The sequence below is a fragment of the Triticum urartu genome, chromosome 3 (assembly GCF_003073215.2).
Source record: "Triticum urartu cultivar G1812 chromosome 3, Tu2.1, whole genome shotgun sequence".
Classification (NCBI taxonomy): domain Eukaryota; kingdom Viridiplantae; phylum Streptophyta; class Magnoliopsida; order Poales; family Poaceae; genus Triticum; species Triticum urartu.
Window position 1 is genome coordinate 185843810 of NC_053024.1, and position 22450 is coordinate 185866259.

At 47.6% G+C, this 22450-nt stretch overlaps 1 protein-coding gene across 1 annotated transcript; it reads left to right on the forward strand.

The window, feature by feature from the left end:
* Positions 1 to 8929: 8929 nt before the first annotated feature.
* LOC125546767 lies at positions 8930 to 21494 on the forward strand. Its single transcript, XM_048710905.1, has 3 exons — positions 8930 to 9091; positions 20799 to 20930; positions 21000 to 21494. The coding sequence occupies exons 1-3, from the start codon at positions 8930 to 8932 to the stop codon at positions 21492 to 21494; spliced, it is 789 nt and encodes a 262-aa protein (XP_048566862.1).
* The last annotated feature ends 956 nt before the right edge of the window (positions 21495 to 22450 follow it).

A 22450-nucleotide genomic window follows, 5' to 3' on the forward strand; every position in this document is an offset into this window, starting at 1 on the left:
CTAGAATTGTATTAACCGGAAACATAATACATGTGTGAATACATAGACAAACTTAGTGTCACTAGTATGCCTCTACTTGACTAGCTCGTTAATCAAAGATGGTTATGTTTCCTGACCATGAACAAAGTGTTGTTATTTGATTAACGAGGTCACATCATTAGTTGAATGATCTGATTGACATGACCCATTCCATTAGCTTAGCACCCGATCGTTTAGTGTGTTGCTATTGCTTTCTTCATGACTTATACATGTTCCTATAACTATGAGATTATGCAACTCCCGTTTACCGGAGGAACACTTTGGGTACTACCAAACGTCACAACGTAACTGGGTGATTATAAAGGAGTACTACAGGTGTCTCCAAAGGTGCATGTTGGGTTGGCGTATTTCGAGATTAGGATTTGTCACTCCGATTGTCGGGGAGGTATCTCTGGGCCCTCTCGGTAATGCACATCACATAAGCCTTGCAAGAATTACAACTAATATGTTAGTTGTGAGATGATGTATTACGGAACGAGTAAAGAGACTTGCCGGTAACGAGATTGAACTAGGTATTGGATATCGACGATCGAATCTCGGGCAAGTAACATACCGATGACAAAGGGAACAACGTATGTTGTTATGCGGTCTGACCGATAAAGATCTTCGTAGAATATGTAGGAGCCAATATGGGCATCCAGGTCCCGCTATTGGTTATTGACCGGAGACGTGTCTCGGTCATGTCTGCATTGTTCTCGAACCCGTAGGGTCCGCACGCTTAAGGTTACGATGACAGTTATATTATGAGTTTATGCATTTTGATGTACCGAAGGTTGTTCGGAGTCCCGGATGTGATCACGGACATGACGAGGAGTCTCGAAATGGTCGAGACGTAAAGATTGATATATTGGAAGCCTATGTTTGGATATCGGAAGTGTTGCGGGTGAAATCGGGATTTTACCGGAGTACCGGGAGGTTACCGGAACCCCCCGGGAACCATATGGGCCTAGATGGGCTTTAGTGGAAAGGAGAAAGGGGCAGCCCAAGGTGGCCGCGCGCCTCCCCCCTTCCCCTAGTCCTATTAGGACTAGGAGAGGTGGCCGGCCCCCCTTCTCTCTCTTTCCCCCTCGGGGAATCCTAGTCCAACTAGGATTGGGGGGGGGGAGTCCTACTCCCGGAAGGAGTAGGACTCCTCCTGCGCCCTCCTCCTGGCCGGCGCCCCCTCCCCCTTGGCTCCTTTATATACTGAGGCAGAGGCACCCCAGAAACACACAAGTTGATCCACGTGATCTATTCCTTAGCCGTGTGTGGCGCCCCAGCCACCATAATCCTCGATAATACTGTAGCGGAGTTTAGGCGAAGCCCTGCTGCTGTAGTACATCAAGATCGTCACCACACCGTCGTGCTGACGGAACTCTTCCCCGACACTTTGCTAGATCGGAGTCCGGGGATCGTCATCAAGCTGAACATGTGCTCGAACTCGGAGGTGACGTAGTTTCGGTGCTTGATCGGTTGGATCGTGAAGAGGTACGACTTCTTCCTCTACGTCGTGTCAACGCTTCCGCAGTCGGTCTGCGTGGGTACGTAGACAACACTCTCCCCTCTCGTTGCTATGCATCACATGATCTTGCGTGTGCGTAGGAATTTTTTTGAAATTACTACGAAACCCAACAGTGCGCTTCTCGTCAATGGAAGTGAACTGTTTTCACGTACCATTTCCAGTTGGTTTTCGGCCAGGTGTTTATTTTGGGAAATACTATACCTAATGGAAAAGTGCGTTATATCGACTAGAGGGGGGTGGGGGGGGGGGTGAATATGCGATTTTTATGAAATTCTTCACTGAGGGATTTGCCGGTGAGGAAATTCCTTAGCGAAGAACTACTAACAGCGGAATAAGTACTCAAAGTAAACATAACAGAATACAAGAATAGTCATCATGATGAAATGAAGACAGGCACAGAGTACATGAAGCGTAATCACAGGATAACACAGGATGAAGACAAACAGACTGAAGAAATTGAACTAAGGAAATTGAGAAAGTCTTCAGTCAAAGTCTTCAAACACAGATATGAACAAACACACAACACAGTTATGAGGAAATGAAAGAGTTGAGGGAATAGAACCAGTAAGCTTGGTGAGGACAATGATTTGGTAGACCAGTTCCAACTGCTGTCTCAGTTGTACGTCTGGTTGGAGCGGCTGAGTATTTAAACTCGAGGACACATAGTCCCAGGCACCCAGTCCTGAACACGCAGCTCAGGACACCCAGTCCTCACCGTATTCTCCTTGAACTAAGGTCACACAGACCTCGCCCAATCACTCGTGGTAAGTCTTCAGGCGACTTCTAAACCTTCACAAACTCGGTCACTCGGTGATCCACAATTCCTCTTGGATGCTCTAGACCATGACGCCTAACTGTCTGGAAGAAGCACTGTCTTCAAAGGTAACAAGCGTCGGATCCACGCAGGATCAATCTCTTCAGTGATGCTCAATCACTCGGGGTTTGTAGGTGTTTGGGTTTTTGGTTTTTCCTCACTTGATGATTTTCGCTCAAAGTCCTCAGAGGATGGGTTGCTCTCAAATGACAAGTGTCAGTTTCTCTCGGAGCAGCCAACCAGCTAGTGGTTGTAGGGGGCGGCTATTTATAGCCTAGGGAGCAGCCCGACATGATAAGACATAAATGCCCTTCAATGATATGACCATTAGGTGGATAGATATTTTGGGATAGCTGGCGCATAGCACAACAACGATCGGAATTTTGAGTAGAAAAATCCTTAGGGCTATCATGTTCCTCACTGTGTAGGAAATCCGCACTAGCGAATTCCTAACTCCTCAGTCAGAACAAATTCCTTAGAGACCATAAGAACTTCGTCTCTGTCACTGAAGAAATTGACTGAACTGTATGAGATTTCCAATGGCTTCACTCGAAGGGATTGGTAGGTGTAGGATTTTGAGTTGAGCATCACATGGAAATTTTTCCTTAGTATTTCCTCGACCCCCTATAATAGTACGGTGTTTCCTATGACTCAAGAAAGAGAAAATGAAACTACGAAAACAAGTCTTCACGCTTCATGTTCCTTGAATGAATACCAAGTCTTCACTGTCACACCATTTTCTTCACTTTCAAAGTCTTCAGAAAGTATTCAGAATACCAAAGTCTTCAGACGAAGAACTTCATTTTTAGGGGTTGACTTTCTCTGTAAATATCAAACTCCTCATAGACTTATAGACATGTGTACACTCATAAACACATTAGTCCCTTAACCTATAAGTCTTCAATACACCAAAATCACTAAGGGGCACTAGATGCACTTACACTAATAGAAATGGCAACTTTTAAATATACATTGTGAACTCATTTATTTGAAAAATGTCAGCCCAAATTTTAGAATTCTTTAAGGGTTTAAAAGAAAATCTAAAAAAAATATCCCCCACATTCACAAGATGTTTATGGACCTAAAAAATGTTTGTGCATTTAAAATGTGTTCCCAAAATTATAGAATGTTCATGAATATAAAAAACTATGAATTTTAGAAATTTTCAAGAATTTTAAAATAATATTCCTGATTTTAGAACAATGTTCACGAGTTTACATAAATCACTTTTTTAGAATGTTCAAAAAGTTCACTAATTTTAAAATAATAGTAAATTTAAAAAGTAAAACCATAAAATGAAAATAGAAAGAGGAAATGGAAACAAAAATAGAAAGAGACAAAAATAGAAAATCAAAGAAGAACTCGTAAACTTGAAATCGAAGAAAACCATGCTAACTCAACATAAACCCAACAAGTGGAGAAAATAAACTATCATGAAAATGAGTTGGTGCAAGGTCATGTTAGGACTTAGGTGCAAGATTCAAACTAATAAGGAACTATTCTACGGTATGAATGTGGAATAGGAGATTCTCGAGTTACGACCAATTGGAGGCGCGAGAAAAGACCCTCGCAAATATGGAGAGGCATAATTGATGGACGTGATGCTTTAAAACTTTGTTTAATCATGAGATCTGGCAATGGAGAGAGTAATTTGATTTGGCACATAACAGGTTGCCACGAAATACGCATGGTACCCGCTACATCGGGTGTGGGTAAAATACGACTAAATATACACCTGACTTTCTCGTCCGTCACCCGTACTCGGGTACAATTTTGTTCTCATACCCGCAACCCACCCATGTGAATTATCCTTGGGTAAAATAGCCACATCCCATTCAACTTTTAACAATGAGCACATACGCATGATGTATCCCATACACGGGTTATACATATATGCAGAAAATGCAACAACTGGATGTTTATTTGACATTCACATTGTGCTCAAAATGCAACTAACAACTATAGTTAGTCAGCTTGTGCTAACATACTACTTCCTGTTAGCATCATCAACAACAAGAAACTTTGACAAAATGATACACTTATACAAAAAAACTGAAGGAAATAAGCCCTAGAGGAAATAATAAAGTTGTTATTTTATATTTCCTTATATCATGATAAATGTTTATTATTCATGCTAGAATTGTATTAACCGGAAACTTGATACATGTGTGGATACATAGACAAAACACCGTGTCCCTAGCAAGCCTCTACTAGACTAGCTCGTTAATCAAAGATGATCAAGTTTCCTGACCATAGACATGTGTTGTCATTTGATGAACGGGATCACATCATTAGGAGAATTATATGATGGACAAGACCCATCCGTTAGCTTAGCATAATGACCATTAAGTTTTATTGCTATTGCTTTCTTCATGACTTATACATATTCCTCTGACTATGAGATTATGCAACTCCCGAGTACCGGAGGAACACCTTGTGTGCTATCAAATGTCACAACATAACTGGGTGACTATAAAGATGCTGTATAGGTGTCTCCGAAGGTGTTTTTTGGGTTGGCATAGATCAAGATTAGGATTTGTCACTCCGAGTATCGGAGAGGTATCTCTGGGCCCTCTCGGTAATGCACATCACTATAAGCCTTGCAAGCGATGTTACTAATGAGTTAGTTGCGGGATGATGTATATGGAACGAGTAAAGAGACTTGCCAGTAACGAGATTAAACTAGATATGATGATACCGACGATCGAATCTCGGGCAAGTAACATACCGATGACAAAGGGAATAACGTATGTTGTTATTGCGGTTTGACCGATAAAGATCTTCGTAGAATATGTAGGAACCAATATGAGCATCCAGGTTCCGCTATTGGTTAATGAACAGAGATGTGTCTCGATCATGTCTACATAGTTCTCGAACCCGTAGGGTCCGCACGCTTAACGTTCCATGACAATTTGTATTATGAGTTATGTGTTTTGGTGACCGAAGTTTGTTCGGAGTCCCGGATGAGATCACGGAAATGATGAGGAGTCTAAAAATGGTCGAGACATAAAGATTGATATATTGGAAGGTAGTATTCGGACACCGGGAGGGTTCCGGAGTGTATCAGGTACATACCGGAGTACCGAAGGGGTTACCGGAACCCCCGGAGGAAGATATGGGCCATAGGAGGGAGGCTAACCAGCCCACAAGGGGCTGGTGCGCCCCCACAAGGGAGGAGGCCGAATTGGTTTAGGGAAGGGGGCACCACCCCCCTTTCCTTCTCCTACTCCCTCTCCTTCCCCCTTTCCACCTCCAAGAGAAGGAAAAGAAGGGGGCGAATCCTACTAGGACTAGGAGTCCTAGTAGGACTCCCCCTTGGCGCGCCCCCTCCTGGCCCACCGCCTCCTCCTTCCCTCCTTTACATACGGGGGCGGGGGGCACCCCAAAGGCACATCAATTGTTCTCTTAGCCGTGTGCGGTGCCCCCCTCCACAATTTACTCCTCCGGTCATAGCTTCGTAGTGCTTAGGCGAAGCCCTGCGCGGATCACATCACCATCACCGTTACCACGCCATCATGCTGACGGAACTCTCCCTCGACCCTCGGCTGGATCAAGAGTTTGAGGGACGTCATCGAGCTGAACATGTGCTAAACTCGGAGGTGCCATATGTTCGGTACTTGATCGGTTGGATCGCGAAGACGCTCGACTACATCAACCGCGTTAACCTAACGATTCCACTTTCGGTCTACGAGGGTACGTGGACACACTCTCCCCCTTCTCATTGCTATGCATCTCCTAGACAGATCTTGCGTGAGCGTAGGATTTTTTTTGAAATTGCATGCTACGTTCCCCAACAGTGGCATCCGAGCCAGGTCTATGCGTAGATGATATGCACGAGTAGAACACAAAGAGTTGTGGGCGATAATAGTCATACTGCTTACCACCAACGTCTTATTTTGATTCAGCGGTATTGTTCGATGAAGCGGCCTAGACCAACATTACATGACCACGTTCATGAGACCGGTTCTACCGACGTGCTTTTGCACACAGGTGGATGGCAGGTGTCTGTTTCTCCAACTTTAGTAGAATCAAATTTGACTACGACCGATCCTTTTTGAAGGTTAAAACAACACACTTGACAAAAAATTGTTGTGGTTTTGATGCGTAGGTAAGAACGGTTCTTACTAGAAGCCCATAGCAGCCACGTAAAACATGCAACAACAAAGTAGAGGACGTCTAACTTGTTTTTACAGGGCATGTTGTGAGGTGATATGGTCAAGACGTGATGAGATATAAATTGTTCTATGAGATGATCATGTTTTGTAGAAGTTATCGGCAACTGGCGGGAGCCTTGTGGTTGTCGCTTTATTATATGAAATGCAATCGCCATGTAATTGCTTTAATTTATCACTAAGCGGTAGCTATAGTCATAGAAGCAATAGTTGTCAAGACGACAATGACGCTACGATTGGGATCAAGGTGTCAAGCCGGTGACGATGGAGATCATGACAGTGCTTTGGAGATGGAGATCAAAGGCACAAGATGATGATGACCATATCATGTCACATATTTTGGTTGCATGTGATGTTTATCTTTTATGCATCTTATTTTGTTTAGTACGGCGGTAGCATTATAAGATGATCCCTTAACTAAATTTCAAGGTATGAGTGTTCTCCCTGAGTATGCACCGTTGCAAAAGTTCTTCGTGCTGAGACACCACGTGGTGATCGGGTGTGATAGGCTCTACGTTCACATACAAGGGGTGAAAGACAGTTTTGCACATGCGGAATACTTGGGTTAAACTTGACGAGCCTCGCATGTACAGACATGGCCTCGGAACACTGGAGATCGAAAGGTCGAACGTGAATCATATAGAGATGATCAACATAGAGATGTTCACCATTGATGACTACTCCATCTCATGTGATGATCGGACATGGTTTAGTTGATTTGGATCACGTATCATTTAGATGACTTGAGGATGTCTATCTAAGTGGGAGTTCTTAACTAATATGATTAATTGAACTTAATTTATCATGAACTTAGCCCTGATAGTATTGGCATATATATGTTGTAGATCAATAGCTTGCGATGTAGCTCCCCGTTTATTTTTTATACGTTCCTAGAGAAAAATAAGTTGAAAGATGATAGTAGCAATGATCCAGATTGGGTCCGTGATCTAAGGATTATCCTCATTCATGCACAGAAGAATTATGCCCTTGATGCACCGCTAGGTGACGGACCTATTGAGGGAGTCTTGGATTAAGGGGTCCTCGGGCGTCCGACCTGTTGGGCATGGGCCGGACTAATGGGCTATGAAGATACAAGATAGAAGACTCTCTCCCGTGTCCGAATGGGACTCTCCTTGGCATGGATGGCAAGCTTGGCGTCTGGATATGAAGATTCCTTTCTCTGTAACCGACTTTGTACAACCCTAGTCCCCTCCGGTGTCTATATAAACCGGAGGGTTTAGTCCGTAGAGGCAATCATAGTCACATAGGCTAGACTTCTAGGGTTTTAGCCATTACGATCTCGTGGTAGATCAAATCTTGTAACCCCCATACTCATCAATATTAATCAAGAAGGACGTAGGGTATTACCTCCATCAAGAGGGCCCAAACCTGGGTAAAACTTCGTGTCCCTTGTCTCTTTTTACCATCAACCTCAGACGCACAGTTCGGGACCCCCTACCCGAGATCTGCCGGTTTTGACATCGACATTGGTGCTTTCATATAGAGTCCCACTGTGTCACCGCCAGAAGGTTCGATGGCTCTATCCATCATCTGTAATGATGCTGCCCTAGGGGAGGTTTTTCTCCTCGGCCATATCTTCATATTTGGCGGCTTCGCATTGCGGGCCAATTCGCTTGGCCATCTGGAGCAGATCGATAGCTACGCCCCAGGTCACCAGATTAGCTTTGGAAACCTGGATTATGTCGCTGATATCCGAGGAGACTTGATCTTCCAAGGATTCACGACCCCAACCTCCGCTCTGGCCTTAGAGCCGGAGCGCCTTGCCGGTACCAAAGGCGGGATTTCTAAACCCGCCTATCTGTGGCCACTAGGCCCAATACAGGAGAGCCGGAGGAAGCAGCATCACCGGCATCCATCACCAAGCCGGACTCTTCCCCGGACGCCGACTCCGAACTCTCGGAGTCAGCATCGTGTGAGCTTGGCCAAGGAATTCCCTTCCCGCCATACTCCATGAATTCTTTTCTCCCTCAACAAACCTCGCCTTTAAGCGAGGCTCTGGACTTGATGCGATCCCTTGTGATTACGTAGGAGCAATGTCCGAACTATGCCCAGCCTGGACTAGGGGCTGAGAGCGGGGAATTTTATGTCCCACCCACCACCCACTTCATCGCCACAGTAGAGGACTTAACTGACATGCTTGATTACAGCTCTAAAGACATCGACGGTATGGACGATGATGCTAGAGAGGAGCAAGCCGAAAACCCGCCGTTTACCGGACGCTGGATGGCCACCTCTTCGTATGACGTGTACATGGTGGATACACCCAAGGAGGGTGACAACGATAGTGAGAAAAATCCAGCAGAGGATAAACCTCCCGAGATACAACAAAAGCGCTGACGACGCCGCTCTAAATCACGCCGCAACAAAGACAGCAATACCGACATGAGAGACAACAACACTCCGGATGATGCTGAAGACCAAGAAAACCCCGTCGAGCAAAACTCCGAACAAGACGATCGGGAGGATGGGCAAGTTAGCCTTGATGAACAGGCTGCAAACGAAGACTCGGAGGACAGTTATTACCTTCCAGCCTCCGAGGATGAGGTGAGCCTCGGTGAGGAAGACTTTATCGTGCCCGAGGAACCTCTCGAGCAGGAGCGCTTTAAGCAATGGCTAATAGCCACTGCAAGGAGCCTAAAAAAGAAGCAGCAACAGCTTCAAGCTGATCAAGATCTACTCAATGATAGATGGACTGATGTCCTGGCAGCAGAAGAATATGGACTTGAGCGCCCAACCAAAAGTTACCCGAAGCATAAACTGCTACCTCAATTCAATGATGAGGCACTTGAGCCCGTACCATCAGCGCGTAATGCGGCTGATCGACCACCACGTGGCCGGGACAAAAAGGCAACTCAAGCCGGACACCAGCCCGTACTACCTCGCCGTAAAGGCAGAGATAAAATAGCTCAGGAATATACATACGACCTGCGGCCGGACCTGAAGAATAAAGTAGGTCCGGCCAGATCGATCTACGAATCGCGGGGGCGTGCCCCGACGCACGACGATGGCTATCAAGCCAAGCATGACAAGCACAATCATGTCCGGGCCGAAAATCATAGACGGACTCCATCTGAACTACGACACGATCTAGCCCGATATAGAGGTGCCGCACACCCCCTCTGCTTCACTGACGAAGTAATGGAACATGAATTCCCAGAAGGGTTCAAACCCGTGAATATCGAATCATATGATGGAACCACAGATCCCGCGGTATGGATCAAAGACTTTATTCTCCATATTCACATGGCCCGCGGCGATGATCTTCATGCCATCAAATACCTCCCCCTAAAACTCAAGGGACTAGCCCAGCACTGGCTGAACAGCCTGCCTAAAAAATCTATTGCACTACAAAAAAAGACACATCCATGACATTTTGGGCCGAACGAAAAAAAATTCTGTCATACATATGACACTTCTATGATGATAATTGTGACAAAACCCGGTATCATCATAGATGTGGTGGGCTCCTACTTCTATGACAAAAAATCATGACAAAAAAATGGCCTTTTCGTCCTGGGCGGGCCGGAGACGCAGCTGCATGACATTCTTTGGGCCGTCCATGATGGAAAAAACCATGGTAGAAGCGAGGGTGAGGAAAATTTTGGCGAATTCCCGGTTACGGTGGGAGGTCGGGGGCTGAGCGATGCACGTTTCTCTCATACACGTACGCGCGTGTGTGCGAGGCGTTGGCTCTAACTGAACCCGAGCGAGGCGTTGGGCTCTAACTGAACCCGAGCGATTGCACTGCAGGCTACGCGTTACTGAACCCGAGCGACCGATCGATGGCTGTTAACTGAACCCGATCGAGCGATTCCTTCGCAACTGCTGCTAACTGAAGCCGATCGATGCTGCCTCTGGGATGAAAAGTGAGCATTGTGGGGGGCAGGGTTGGATGAACAGTGAGCGGTGGTGTTGCCTCTGGATGAATAGGACCCCGTGGTGTGGTGGAGGGCTGGATGAACAGTAGACGGTGGAGGGGGTGCCCGTGGAGGGGTGGTTGAACAGGACCCCGTGGTGTGGAGGGCTGGATGAACAGTAGACGGTGGAGGGGTGCCTGTGGAGGGGTGGTTGAACAATAGCCGGTGGAGTAGCGCGCGGTGGAGGCTGGATGAACAGGAGCCCGTGGAGGCTGGAGGAGGTCGACGGTAGCCCATGGAGGTTGGAGGAGGTCGACGGTGGAGATGAACAGTATCCCGTGGAGTCCCGTTTTGCGGTACGCCACACCCCTCCCGATGAACAGGACCCCCATTTTGACCGTAGCGCTCCAACACAAGTCCGTTTCGTCCGTTTTGCGATACGCCACACCCCTCCCGATCAACAGGACCCTCGTTTCAACCGTAGGAGGTCCGTTTCGTCCGTTTTGCGGTACGCCACACCCCTCCCGATCAACAGGACCCCCGTTTCGACCATAGGAGGTCCGTTTCCTCCATTTTGCGGTATGCCAGACCCCTCCCGATCAACAGGACCCCGTTCCGAACATAGGAGGTCCGTTTCCTCCGTTGTGCGGTACGCCAGGCCTCGTTTCCATCGCCTGTTCCGTCCAAGCCCTCCTGATGAACACGACCACGCATTCCATTCCGACCCACCCGGTTGGCTCCCACACATTCCGTTGCCTCCCAATGAACACGATGCATTCCGTTGCCTCCCGATGAACACGATGCATTCCGTTGCCTCCCCATGAGCACGGCGACTATGCTGTTTCTCCGTTCCGACCCTGCCATGTACACGAGCCCTGGCCATACATATGCGCGAGTAGGCGTTCGAGACCCCGCCCGTATGTACACATACGTGGCCGTATTTTCTTTCTTGCACCCTGGCCGCTGTACGTACGTGTACATGCTACGTGCGTGCCTCTACTACGACACGTACGCGCCTCTACTACGACGCGTGCGTGCCTCTACATCCACTAGTATATATGTACGTACACGTTCGCGACCAGAATGACAACGCTACGTACGCTTCGACCAGGTGGGTCCCGACTGTTAGGCACTTCCTTGCCTGTGAAGATGTAGCTGGTGGGTCCCAGCAGTCAGGGGGCGAATCGTTTTTTTGCCCGAACGCACTTCCTTGCATGCGAAGATGTAGCTGGTGGGTCCCAACAGTCAGGGGCAAACGTTTTTTTTCGCGAAATACGGTGGCCCGTCTGATGGGTCCCCGCTGTCAGGTGGAGGAATAATTATTTTGCACGTAATAAGGAGGCACTTCCTTGCTGCAGTCGTGGACCGAGCTGTCAGCCTCTCCACGTACAGTCCACGTCTGATGGAAGCCGTTCCTTGACCACTTGACCACGCCGCGCCGAGAGCACCAGGGTGATGGATGACGGCGAGGCCTAGGAAGGGGACGATGCGGAGCCGGGGAAGACGCGGCAGTGGATGCCCACACGTAGAGGAGTACGAGGGTTCACTGGTTCGCTGCGGTGTGAGGCTGCCGTCACCGCAGAATAACAGGAGGTGTGGGTGAGTAGAGGGATGGCCTGGCCCCGGTGGGAGTAGTAGGGGGCAGTGAGGCCTCCGCCGCATCACAGCCGGCCACGGGAGGCAGGAGCACGAGGCACGACTGGCGCTGGTTTGGGCGGATGGAGCAAGAAGAACAGAGGTTGAAGAAGCACTACGGCCGTTGGATGGACATCGTACGGTCACTAGAGCTAGAATTGTGCATATTGACTAAGTTGACAAAGCCCTCCGTCCCCGTCAACTTAGTAGGCCCAGAAGTCAGCCTACTACTATACTGGGTCCCAGCTAACAGGGGGAGTATTCATTTTTTTGTGCGTAATAAGGAGGCACTTCCTTGCGTGCGAAGATATAGCTGGTGGGTCCGAGCTGTCAGCGGCGGTAACATTTTTTTCGTGAAATACAGAGGCCCTTTCAGTGGGTCCCTGATGTCAGGTGGAGGAATCATTATTTTGCGCGTAATAAGGAGGCACTTCCTTGCATGCGGCCGTGGACCCAGCTGTCGGCCTCTCCACGTACAGTCCACTTCAGATGCATGTCGGTCATTGACCACGTTGACCAGGCCGCGCCAAGAGCACCAGGGCGGTGGACGATGGCGAGGCCTAGGAAGGGAACGACATGGAGGCAGGGAAGACTCAACAGTTTTTTCCCACGTGGAGGGGAGTATGACTGTACGAGGGTTTACTAGTTCTTCTGTCGTCGCCGGAGAATAATAGCAGGTGTGGGTGAGTAGAGGGATGGCTAGGCCAGCGATGGGAGTACGGTGGGGCGGTGAGGCCTGCGCGGCAGCACAGCCGGCCGCGGGGAGGAGGGAGCAGGCAGTCCCGCCGGCGCTTGTTTGAGCGGCTGGACCAGGAAGAGCAGAGATTGAAGAAGCACGACGGCCGCTCGATGGACATCCAACAGTCACTGCTTGTGCGTCAACCTTTTTTAGGAAAGCCTCAAATCTGTGGAAAACAGCATACAGCCCATCTGCCATTATTTCTAATAATTTACAGCCCATTTGCTAATTCTTAAGGTTTTTTTGGAGCCCATATTCTTTTTGTTAGCATTACAGCCCATATTGTGGCCACGGTTAAAAAATTATACGAAATTTTGCACATTTCGGTGCGGTCCGAACTGTTTTTAATCCTGAAATTTCGACTCACATTCAAACTGATTTTAAAAATAAATGTATATCAATATAAAATCCAATAAATTCTCCACGCATAAAAATTAATGTAATTTAAAATCTCGAAATAAAAAAAGATATTTGAAACTAATTGCCGGTTTGATGTGTTTTAAAAATGTACAACCCATTTCTCATTACTGATAGGCCATTTTCTCGGCCAGCCGAATGAAGCTCTCATCGTCTTGAATGATTTGCAGCCCAACAGGCCTGACAAAGCGACTTACTTGGCAAATCACAAAAAAACTGGGCTGTGGCCATGGACCCAGCTGTCAGCCTCTCCACGTACAGTACTCTTCCGATGGAAGTCGGTCGTTGACCACATTGACTACGCCGCGCCGAGAGCACCAAGGCGGTGGACGACGATGAGGCCTAGGAATGGGACGACGCGGAGCCGGGGAAGACGCGGCAGTGGATGCCCACACGGAGAGGAGTACGAGGGTTCACTGGTTCGGCTGCGGCGTGAGGCTGCCGTCGCCGCAGAATAACAGGGGGTGTGGGTGAGTAGAGGGATACCCTGGGCCAGCGGTGGGAGTAGTAGGGGGCGGTGAGGCCTCTGCGGCATCACAGCCGACCACGAGAGGCAGGAGCACGCGGCACGACCACCGTTGCTTTGGGCGGTTGGAGCAAGAAGACCAGATGTTGAAGAAGCACTATGGCCGTTGGATGGACATCGTACGGTCATTAGAGATAGAATCGTTCATATTGACTAAGTTGACAAAGCCCTCCGTCGTCGTCAACTTAGTAGGCCCACAAGTCAGCCACCCACTATGGTGGGTCCCAGCTAGCAAGGGGTATTCATTTTTTGGTGCATAATAAGGAGGCACTTCCTTGCGTGCGAAGATATAGCTGGTGGGTCCGACCTATCAGCGGGGGGAACGTTTTTTTCGTGAAATACAGAAGCCCTTCCCACGTACAGTGCACGTACAGTGCGTAATAAGGAGGAACTTTCTTTGTGTGTGACCATGGACCTCATGGGTCCCAGCCGTCAGGCTCTCCACGTACAGTCCTCTTCCGATGACTCTCGTATGTTGACCACGCCGTGCCGAGCGCACCAAGGCGGTGGACGACGGCGAGGCCCCAGACTGGAACGACCCGGAGATGGGGAAGACGCGGCAATGGAGTCGCAGACGGAGCTGAGTGGAAAACTTGACTGGTTCGGGTGCGGGGTGGGCCTACACTCCGCAGAGAATAACAGGAGGTGTGGAGTGGAGGGATGGCCTGGCCGTCGGCGGGGTAGCGTTTCGCTGAGGAGCGCAAAACATCGCCGCTGGACGCCGAAGGCTGGAGTAGGCGGTTCCGGCAGCGCTGGGGGAAGAAGACAAGAGATTGAAGAAGAATGTCGGCCATTGGATGTAAATCCAACGCCTTCTTAGGCTTCGACCTACTGGCCCACATGTCTGTCAGTCCACTTGTTTTTTAGTCCATTTGGTGGGCTGGGTGAAACAATGATGTAGCATCTATGCAGCCCGTTTAAATCCCATTTGCATTTTTCTCGAAATCCACGGACTTGCAGGGCTGGGTGAAAATATCATGTTGGGCTAGATGGAGAAATGTTATAAAAACATAAACACATGATTGCACGTCAGTAAAATCTTTGCAAGCTTATGTACACAATCACTAGGAGTTAACTTGCCAAGTTATATATAAACAATTATTATTATTATTATTTTGTAAGAACTTTCAACTTCCGAAATAAAACATCATTTTAATTTGATGAGTTAATAGTATGTGGGGTATTATTATTTTTTAGGCTAGACGTGGGACAATTGAGTTGGTTCTAGGGGAAAGTACTGGGAGAAAACTCAGTTTACATCGAAAAAGAATGTGGGAGAAAATTCAGAGACCTGCTGGGTCCACCTGAAGAGGGGAATATGTTGGGAGGAAGGAGATTCAAAGCACGGCAGCCAAGTGAACTAGTTTTTTTACGGACAAGTGAACTAGTTTACATACACAAGCAAATAGCCACTAAAAAAAGCAATCCGGTTAATGGGTTCTTACAAGAAATATTTCGGACAAAACAGATAATTACGACACATAGGCTAATGCATGAAACACTCAGATGATAAAGGTGCTTATAAACAGATAAAGTACAACATCTAGACCTTCCTGGCACGCTTGATCATGACGCTGCGGCTGTCCGTGTACTCGTCGGTTACAGGAAGCAGACACGCCCTCGTGTCCAAGATCTACCTGTACATGTCGTAGCATGCGTATGCGTCCTTGGCCGCGTAGGTTATGTAGGCTAGATTCAGAGGTACCTCCCACATGTTCAGGTCGTCTTCTTTCATGTTGGCGTACTAGGGGTCGATGATGGTCTCAGCGAGGTCAACCACAGAGTCCTTCTCCTGCCCGTTGCTGATGATCTTGTATTGCTTCTGGATGTTGACAAGCTTGTTACACCAGATGGCCGAATCATCACGTTCTTCCTTCTCTCCACCGTAGCGAAGATGCAGTCGACGCTACCGATGAAACGGGCGAATGCTCCAGAACCTGGTGCAGTCATAGGACTGAGGCGAGGCAGAGCTTCACCGAGTCCGTATCGTTGGTGTACATCACATTCAACTTGGTGCAGCCATAGGACTGAACGGCGAAATCAAAAGGGAACTCCTTGCTGAAGTCCATATCCAGCAGGCTCACCCCTCGGATTGCCATTGGAGTCTCTTCGAGTGAACGAGTGTGTAGGCGGCAGCAGCAGTTCGTTTTTCAGCTCTTGGGGAACTGGATTCAACAGTAAGCTGAGTGTGTATAGGCGACAACAGTTACTACCCCTCCCTTGTCCGCTGCATGCCCGGCAGAAGATGCACCCTCGGCCACACATCGGTTCACGAGCGGGTCTGTATTAGTACTATAATAACAGGAGTTAGTGGTCACTTTACTTAAATTTAATTAGCTTTAATAGAAATTTGTACTTAAAACAAGCAATGCATTCGCTCGTTCTATCAGTGCCACATGATCAACATGCACAACAATTAGAATTATTATTCTCAGGACGCACACGATCAACACATTTGTCGCACTTTCACAAAGATAATCCTACCAAGTTTGAACTGTTTGTTATGGTTGTTGTCCTCTGCATCATCATGCCGTGTTTCCCAGCTTGCAAGATTCAGAACCTACAAATAAGATCCAAATAATAAGTACAACACAGATGCCTACACATCTCATTGATTCCCAGCTTGCAAGATTCAGAACCAACAAATAAGATCTAAATAATAAGTACAACAAAGATGCCTACACATCTCATTGATTCCCAGCTTGCAAGATTCAGAACCAACAAATAAGATTCAAATAATAAGTACAACAAAGATTCCTACACATCTCACTGATTCCCAGCTTGCAAGATTCAGAACCAACCCATTAGAGCCTTTTGATAAAGTGAATATTGGGATTAAATCCATCTCGGCTACCCATGTCATACAATCGAAGAACTTGGTGAATGCTCTTGACCGTCACAACATCTATAGTTGAGTATTCCTGTTTGCACAGCATGTTTGCACAGCACAAACAAGGAGACAGGAGAGCATGATTTCGCTTTAATAGTGGCCTCCTTGAACTCAACCTCCAGCTCTACTTGGATGAGGTCTGCCTGGAGTTCCATGATTCAATTCATGCGCCTTTTTCTGCAGTTCACCTAAAATGAAGCAAAGATTGCATCATTCAACTAGCAAGAAGTACTTGCTCTTGTGAGCTGGCAGGTTCTTCTTTAGTAGTTGCACTAAAATTGAAGAACATTAAGGTTGGCTGTCCGGCTCATGTAAGGTGCAACTATAATTTTCTTATCCTTTTGTGCAGTTCCACTAAAATAAAGTGCCATTGTGGTGACAGTGACGGCTCCATCTTGCAAAGGCTAATAAAATGTTGCACAAGATTACCAGTAGAACTTGACGGAGATTTTGGAAACTCCAATCACCATTTTGTGCAGTTCCACAAAAATTGAGAGATGTTGCCCACGTGACATTTTAGTTGAACTGTACAAGACACTCATTCCAAAAAAAGTGTTTTGTGCAGTTCACCAAAAGGTCACAGTAGCAACAAGGTGAAATGGATATCCCTATCTGCACAAAAAGATATAAAGTAAACAGTTGCTGGTCAATAAGAATATACGGAACATATAGAAAATGAAAAGAAGCATCTTAATTATGTTCATGGCAATCACGCAAGGACAGTAGAAATTTTAAAACATCAGCAATGCTTCATGTTACCAGAAGCATTATGATCAACAATGAGATTCCTCAAATATGGGATTACTTTAATGGTGGCATTGCTTGTTTACCATACACAGTAAATCAACAGCAGCTAAAGAGTTGGTTTAAGGGCATGGGACCGTGGGGACACCAGGACACTCAGCAGCGTAAAGGAGCAACTTACTTATCATACTGGGGAAAACAACAGGAGTGCCATTTGTAACACAGTTTAATTGCATCTTATCACTGGAGGCATTAGATTAACAATAACACTGGTTAGACATGTCCCTAAGGTAACAGTGTGATCGCTTCATTTTACATGCGCCCTTACATTAACAACAGCAAAAGGTTGGTATAAGGACATGCGACAGTGGACGCATCGGCACAATGTACCTACAAGGAGGCATAAAGTGGTGATGCCGAGTTTGTTCATGCTATGTGAGGGCAGCAAACCTAATCCTGGAGACCTTGTACTATGTGAGGGCACCAAATCTAATCCTGGAGACCTTTTACTATGTGAGGGAAGCAAATCTAATCCTGGAGACCTTTTACTATGTGAGGGCAGCAAATCTAATCCTGGAGACCTTTTACTATGTGAGGGCAGCAAATCTAATCCTGAGACCTTTTACTATGTGAGGGCAGCAAATCTAATCCTGAGACCTTTTACTATGTGAGGGCAGCAAATCTAATCCTGGAGACCTTTTACTATGTGATGGCAACAAATCTAATCCTGGACATACTCTGTTGACTTGTCCACCAGCCGCCACTTCCTATCCTTTTTTCAACCAATAATAGATCTGTTCCTTATCCAGTTTGTACTGCGTTTTCCCATTATTTCCCTTTTCAACCAAGAGACCGGTTGGGTATCTGGTCTCTACTACTTTCACCATATTATTTCATCTTTGAATCAAGTCCTAGATTCATGCTACAACTTTCCCCCCTTTCTTCATTGTTTGAACAAAGCCCTAGATTCGAATGCATGAAGTAGCTTTACCTCTAATAATACTAAAAATTTAGGTGGCTTTGGAAGAGCTGATGGGAGTAGAAAAAGATGCACATGCGGACACGTGGGGAGCTGGGCCAGTAGAGCAAGGCCGCTTTCGAAGAACTTATACCTGAGGGTCGCCGGGATGTCGGCGGCGGCAGGTCGGATTTGCGGACAATACGACAGGGAGGAAGAAGGGTTGGAGGACCTCCCAAGCCGGCGCTGTGTCGGAGAGAACGGCACGGGCAGAGGATCGGGCCCCTCCGACAGCTGTGGGTTTTCTCCCTTAGCGGCGATGACCGCGTGAACGATGCCTGCGGTCGCCAGCACCGTCTAGAAACTCTGTGTGGTGCGGGGCCGCAGGCTGGCGCCTTGGATGATTTGGCACAGCCGACTGCCGCTCGCGCCCATCGCCTCCATAGGTGCTTGTGGCTTCTGGTCACTTGGTCTTGGATTGGAGTGAGCAGTGTTGCACAGAGACTTGGGAGTAGATGGATTGGAGTGGTGGGGCGCCTGTATTATATGAGAGCCCAAACTCTGTTGCATTCACATCGTGCTGGCTCTATTCCTCTTCTCCAATTAATTCCCTCTGCATGTAATTCAGGATGCATCATTGACCGTTCAAAGTCTCGGGAACCGCTACCCTCTCCCTCCTTGGCATTCAAGCACCTATGGACCCGTCGACGACGAGGTGCCTATGGTGACTTCGTAAATTTCAAGATGATAGTGCCGTGCGTGTGTGCGTTCATAGGGGTGAGTGTATGCGCGTGTATATGAGCGCTTGCGTCTGTACTGTGTAAAAAAACGTAAATGCGTGTCAAAACGAGACTAGTCAGTATACTCAATATTGTGCACCTCGGAGAGGAAAATGGTAGAACTAGTATGTATTTATTTACGGTGCAGATTCACTCATTTTGCTCCATATGTACTCCGTCTCGGTGTAGTCTAGTCACTTGTTGAAATCTCTAGAAGGGCAAATACTCCTTTCTGGTTTACAGTGCTATACTAGCAAGTAGTTGTACGTACTAGCACAATAGTGGGCTCACATAGCAATTTTGTCTCATGCAAGAGCCTGGCTATATGCGTGCTCCAATGTTCGCAACCGCAACGTTCGGTTTGCGCTTGGCTCTTCGCCTCTTCGAGAAGACGAACAATGATGTTACTACTGCTGCTTCTACATTGTCGAATCCACTGCTGCATGTCCGTCCACCGCGAGCGGGACGGATAGCTTGTTGTAGAAGTACTACTAAGCAAAAGCCTGTCCTCGTTTCCGAGCAACCGCGCGCATGGGTGAGGGAGAAGGCGTGTAGTAAAATCAAGCTTCTCCTCATTGTACGAGTTGGCGTGACACATCATAGCACTGGCCCCACATGCTTGCCTCTAAAGTTGGCTGAAAGACCCGCAGTGTACAATATATTTGCTACAACCTCTAAAATTTACCCACCACAAATTAAAATATATGTAGTCGTATGCATCGTTCTGATGCAGAGGCCGGGGAGTCCCCCCTTTTCGAAAAAAAACAAATTAAAATATATATTCCTGTCTTGACCAGATGAGCGTGCAAACTACAATCACCAGGGTGTCAGGTAGGGCCGGAAGACTATTTTCTTAAAAAAAAACTTCGAGACAGCCACATAGCATGGAGCCGACCCCAACGATTTTAAGCTTACAGGCATGGTACATGCTATCCTAGACTACTCTACACATGAAACTGCCACACGAGCGTCCGGGCTGCGCTTGGCTCTTCGTCTCTTCGGGAAGTCGAATAATGATGGAGTACTACGGCACTGGAGGAGTACTACAGTACGCTTCTGGCCATCTGACACCGATTGAACTGCTGCATGTCCACCGCGTGCGGGAGGGAGAGCATGTAGTGAAAGCTTCTCCTAGTCTTGCCAGCCACCATACTCATGGGCGAGGGAGGGACGCTCCTGCCTTTGCGTGTATGATAGTTGGGCCCGACAGGTGTGTGGCCAACCTGTCATACAGCCAAAGGCAGGTGCAGTTAAGTCTGCGAGGGAGAGGATAATCAAACTTCTCGTTGATGTACGAGTTGGGGCGACACATCAAAGCACTGCACTCGATATATTTCAATAATTTACGTTTACCGATGCATTAATTACAACGCATACATGCATGCCGTGACTCTCCTTTTGATACTTGCATGTGTTGATTTAATGCACCTTGAAGTAGTATAAAATATGTGACGGTAAAGCTTTGTAATACCCCGGCCCAAGTCGAGAGATGGTTGTGCACGAGGAGGGCGAGATCATGCAGACCGAACAGGACCCGACGATGGAGCTCTCTAAGGTCTCGATGGACCTCACCGTGCTCCACTGCCCCTTGTGCCTCCGCCCCTTGACGCCTCTAGTGTATGAGGTTCGAATACACCTCGTCCGTTCGGCTGATTGAGCAAGGTGCAGGTTTCTTGATTGATGTGCTGTTCGATTGATTTCTGCAGTGCAAGGGAGGGCACCTGACCTGCGCGGACTGCCGCGTCGAGCGCCCCGGGAACCAGCGACAGTGCCAGAAGTGCGAGCGCGGCGGTGGCTTCGATGTGCGGAACACGGCGGTGGACTCCGTCCTTTCGTCAGTGAGGGTGGAGTGCCCGCATGAAGGCTGTGGGCTCTACATCACTTACCACAAGCTTGCCGATCACTAGAGCGTGTGTCCGCTCGCGCCCTACAAATGCCCCGTGCCTGTCTGCGGCTACGAAGGCCCGCCGCCGGTGCTCTACCACCACATCAGCACCGCACATCCCATGCCCGTGCATAGGATCCAGTACGGCAAGGTGCTCTGGCTGCAAGTGCCACTGTCGGAGCCACGGCTCTTGCTGTTCGCGGAGGAGGACCGCCGCGCGTTTTTCTTGGTCGGTGGCGTGCTCGACATTGGCGCGCCTATCGCCGTGTCGGTCGTCTGCATCAGAGCGGGGGCGTCCCCACTGCCGCACTACGTGGCCAAGCTGTGGGCGAACGGCCCGCCGGGGGAGCCCAAAGGCACGACCGATGCCGTCAAGGTGGAAATGGAGGTGACAAGCAACAAGGATCCCGGTGACGTCGACGTGCAGGAGCTGACCTTCTTGACAGTTCCGCCCAAGCTGCTGGCCGGGGCTAAGCTTTTGTCCCTCCACATTCAGATTGACAAGCTCACGTCCTAAATGTTTCTACAGTGCCTTCTATTTATCTTATTAATATGCTAATATAGGGATTACCTTGGTCTACTTTAGCTTAAGAAATGGTGGGTTTTGGTGGCGATGCAGCAATTACTTCGACATCAGATCAGTAATTTCCAACAGTCGAACGGATATTTTGTGTCTGTTGGATATAAAGTTCCTTTGGGTAAGAAGTACTACTTGTCATCAAAATGGATAAAAGGAGATGTATGTAGACGTATTTTAGTTCTAGATACGTCCCTTTTTATCCATTTTGATGACAAGCACTCCCTCCGTTCCACAATACATGCCTTCCATTTGTCAAAATATAGATGTATCTAGACATGTTTTAGTATATAGGTACATCCATGATAGAGCCAATTGGATGTTGAGAACACTACAATTCGTAGCTACAGATGCGTGTGTGACTCCCAGATGCAGAGGCCAGGGGTCATCATCCTCCTTTTCGAGAAAAAATAGACGCGTGTGTGAGAGGACGAGTGCGTGCGTGCACCTCTTCTCTTCCTGTATAACGTACTACTAGACTCAGAGTACAAGTTTTTGTGGGTAGCACGATGGTGCGTGCGAGAAGTCCCGAGAGATAGGTTTAATGCGTCTGAAAAAAAATACTAGCCTAGAGCTCGCCACGCGGCTATTCTTGTCGAACGCCCCATTAACCGTAAGATATGTATACGATGGTGCCAGTTATTGCACGTACACAGCAGTACTCCCTCCTGTCCAGTTTATAGGGCTTAATTCAAAAATCTCACCAACCAAGATGGCGAGTGGTGGAATATTTTTTATAGTTTGCAAAAGCACCTAATTAATGCTCTTGTTTTTCTCAAAAAATTATGTTTATCAATGCATTAATTGCAATGCATGCATGCATAAAGTACATGCATTGGTCAATTTTCTCTTAATACTTGCATGCAATGATTTAATGCACCTTGGAATCTGAACAT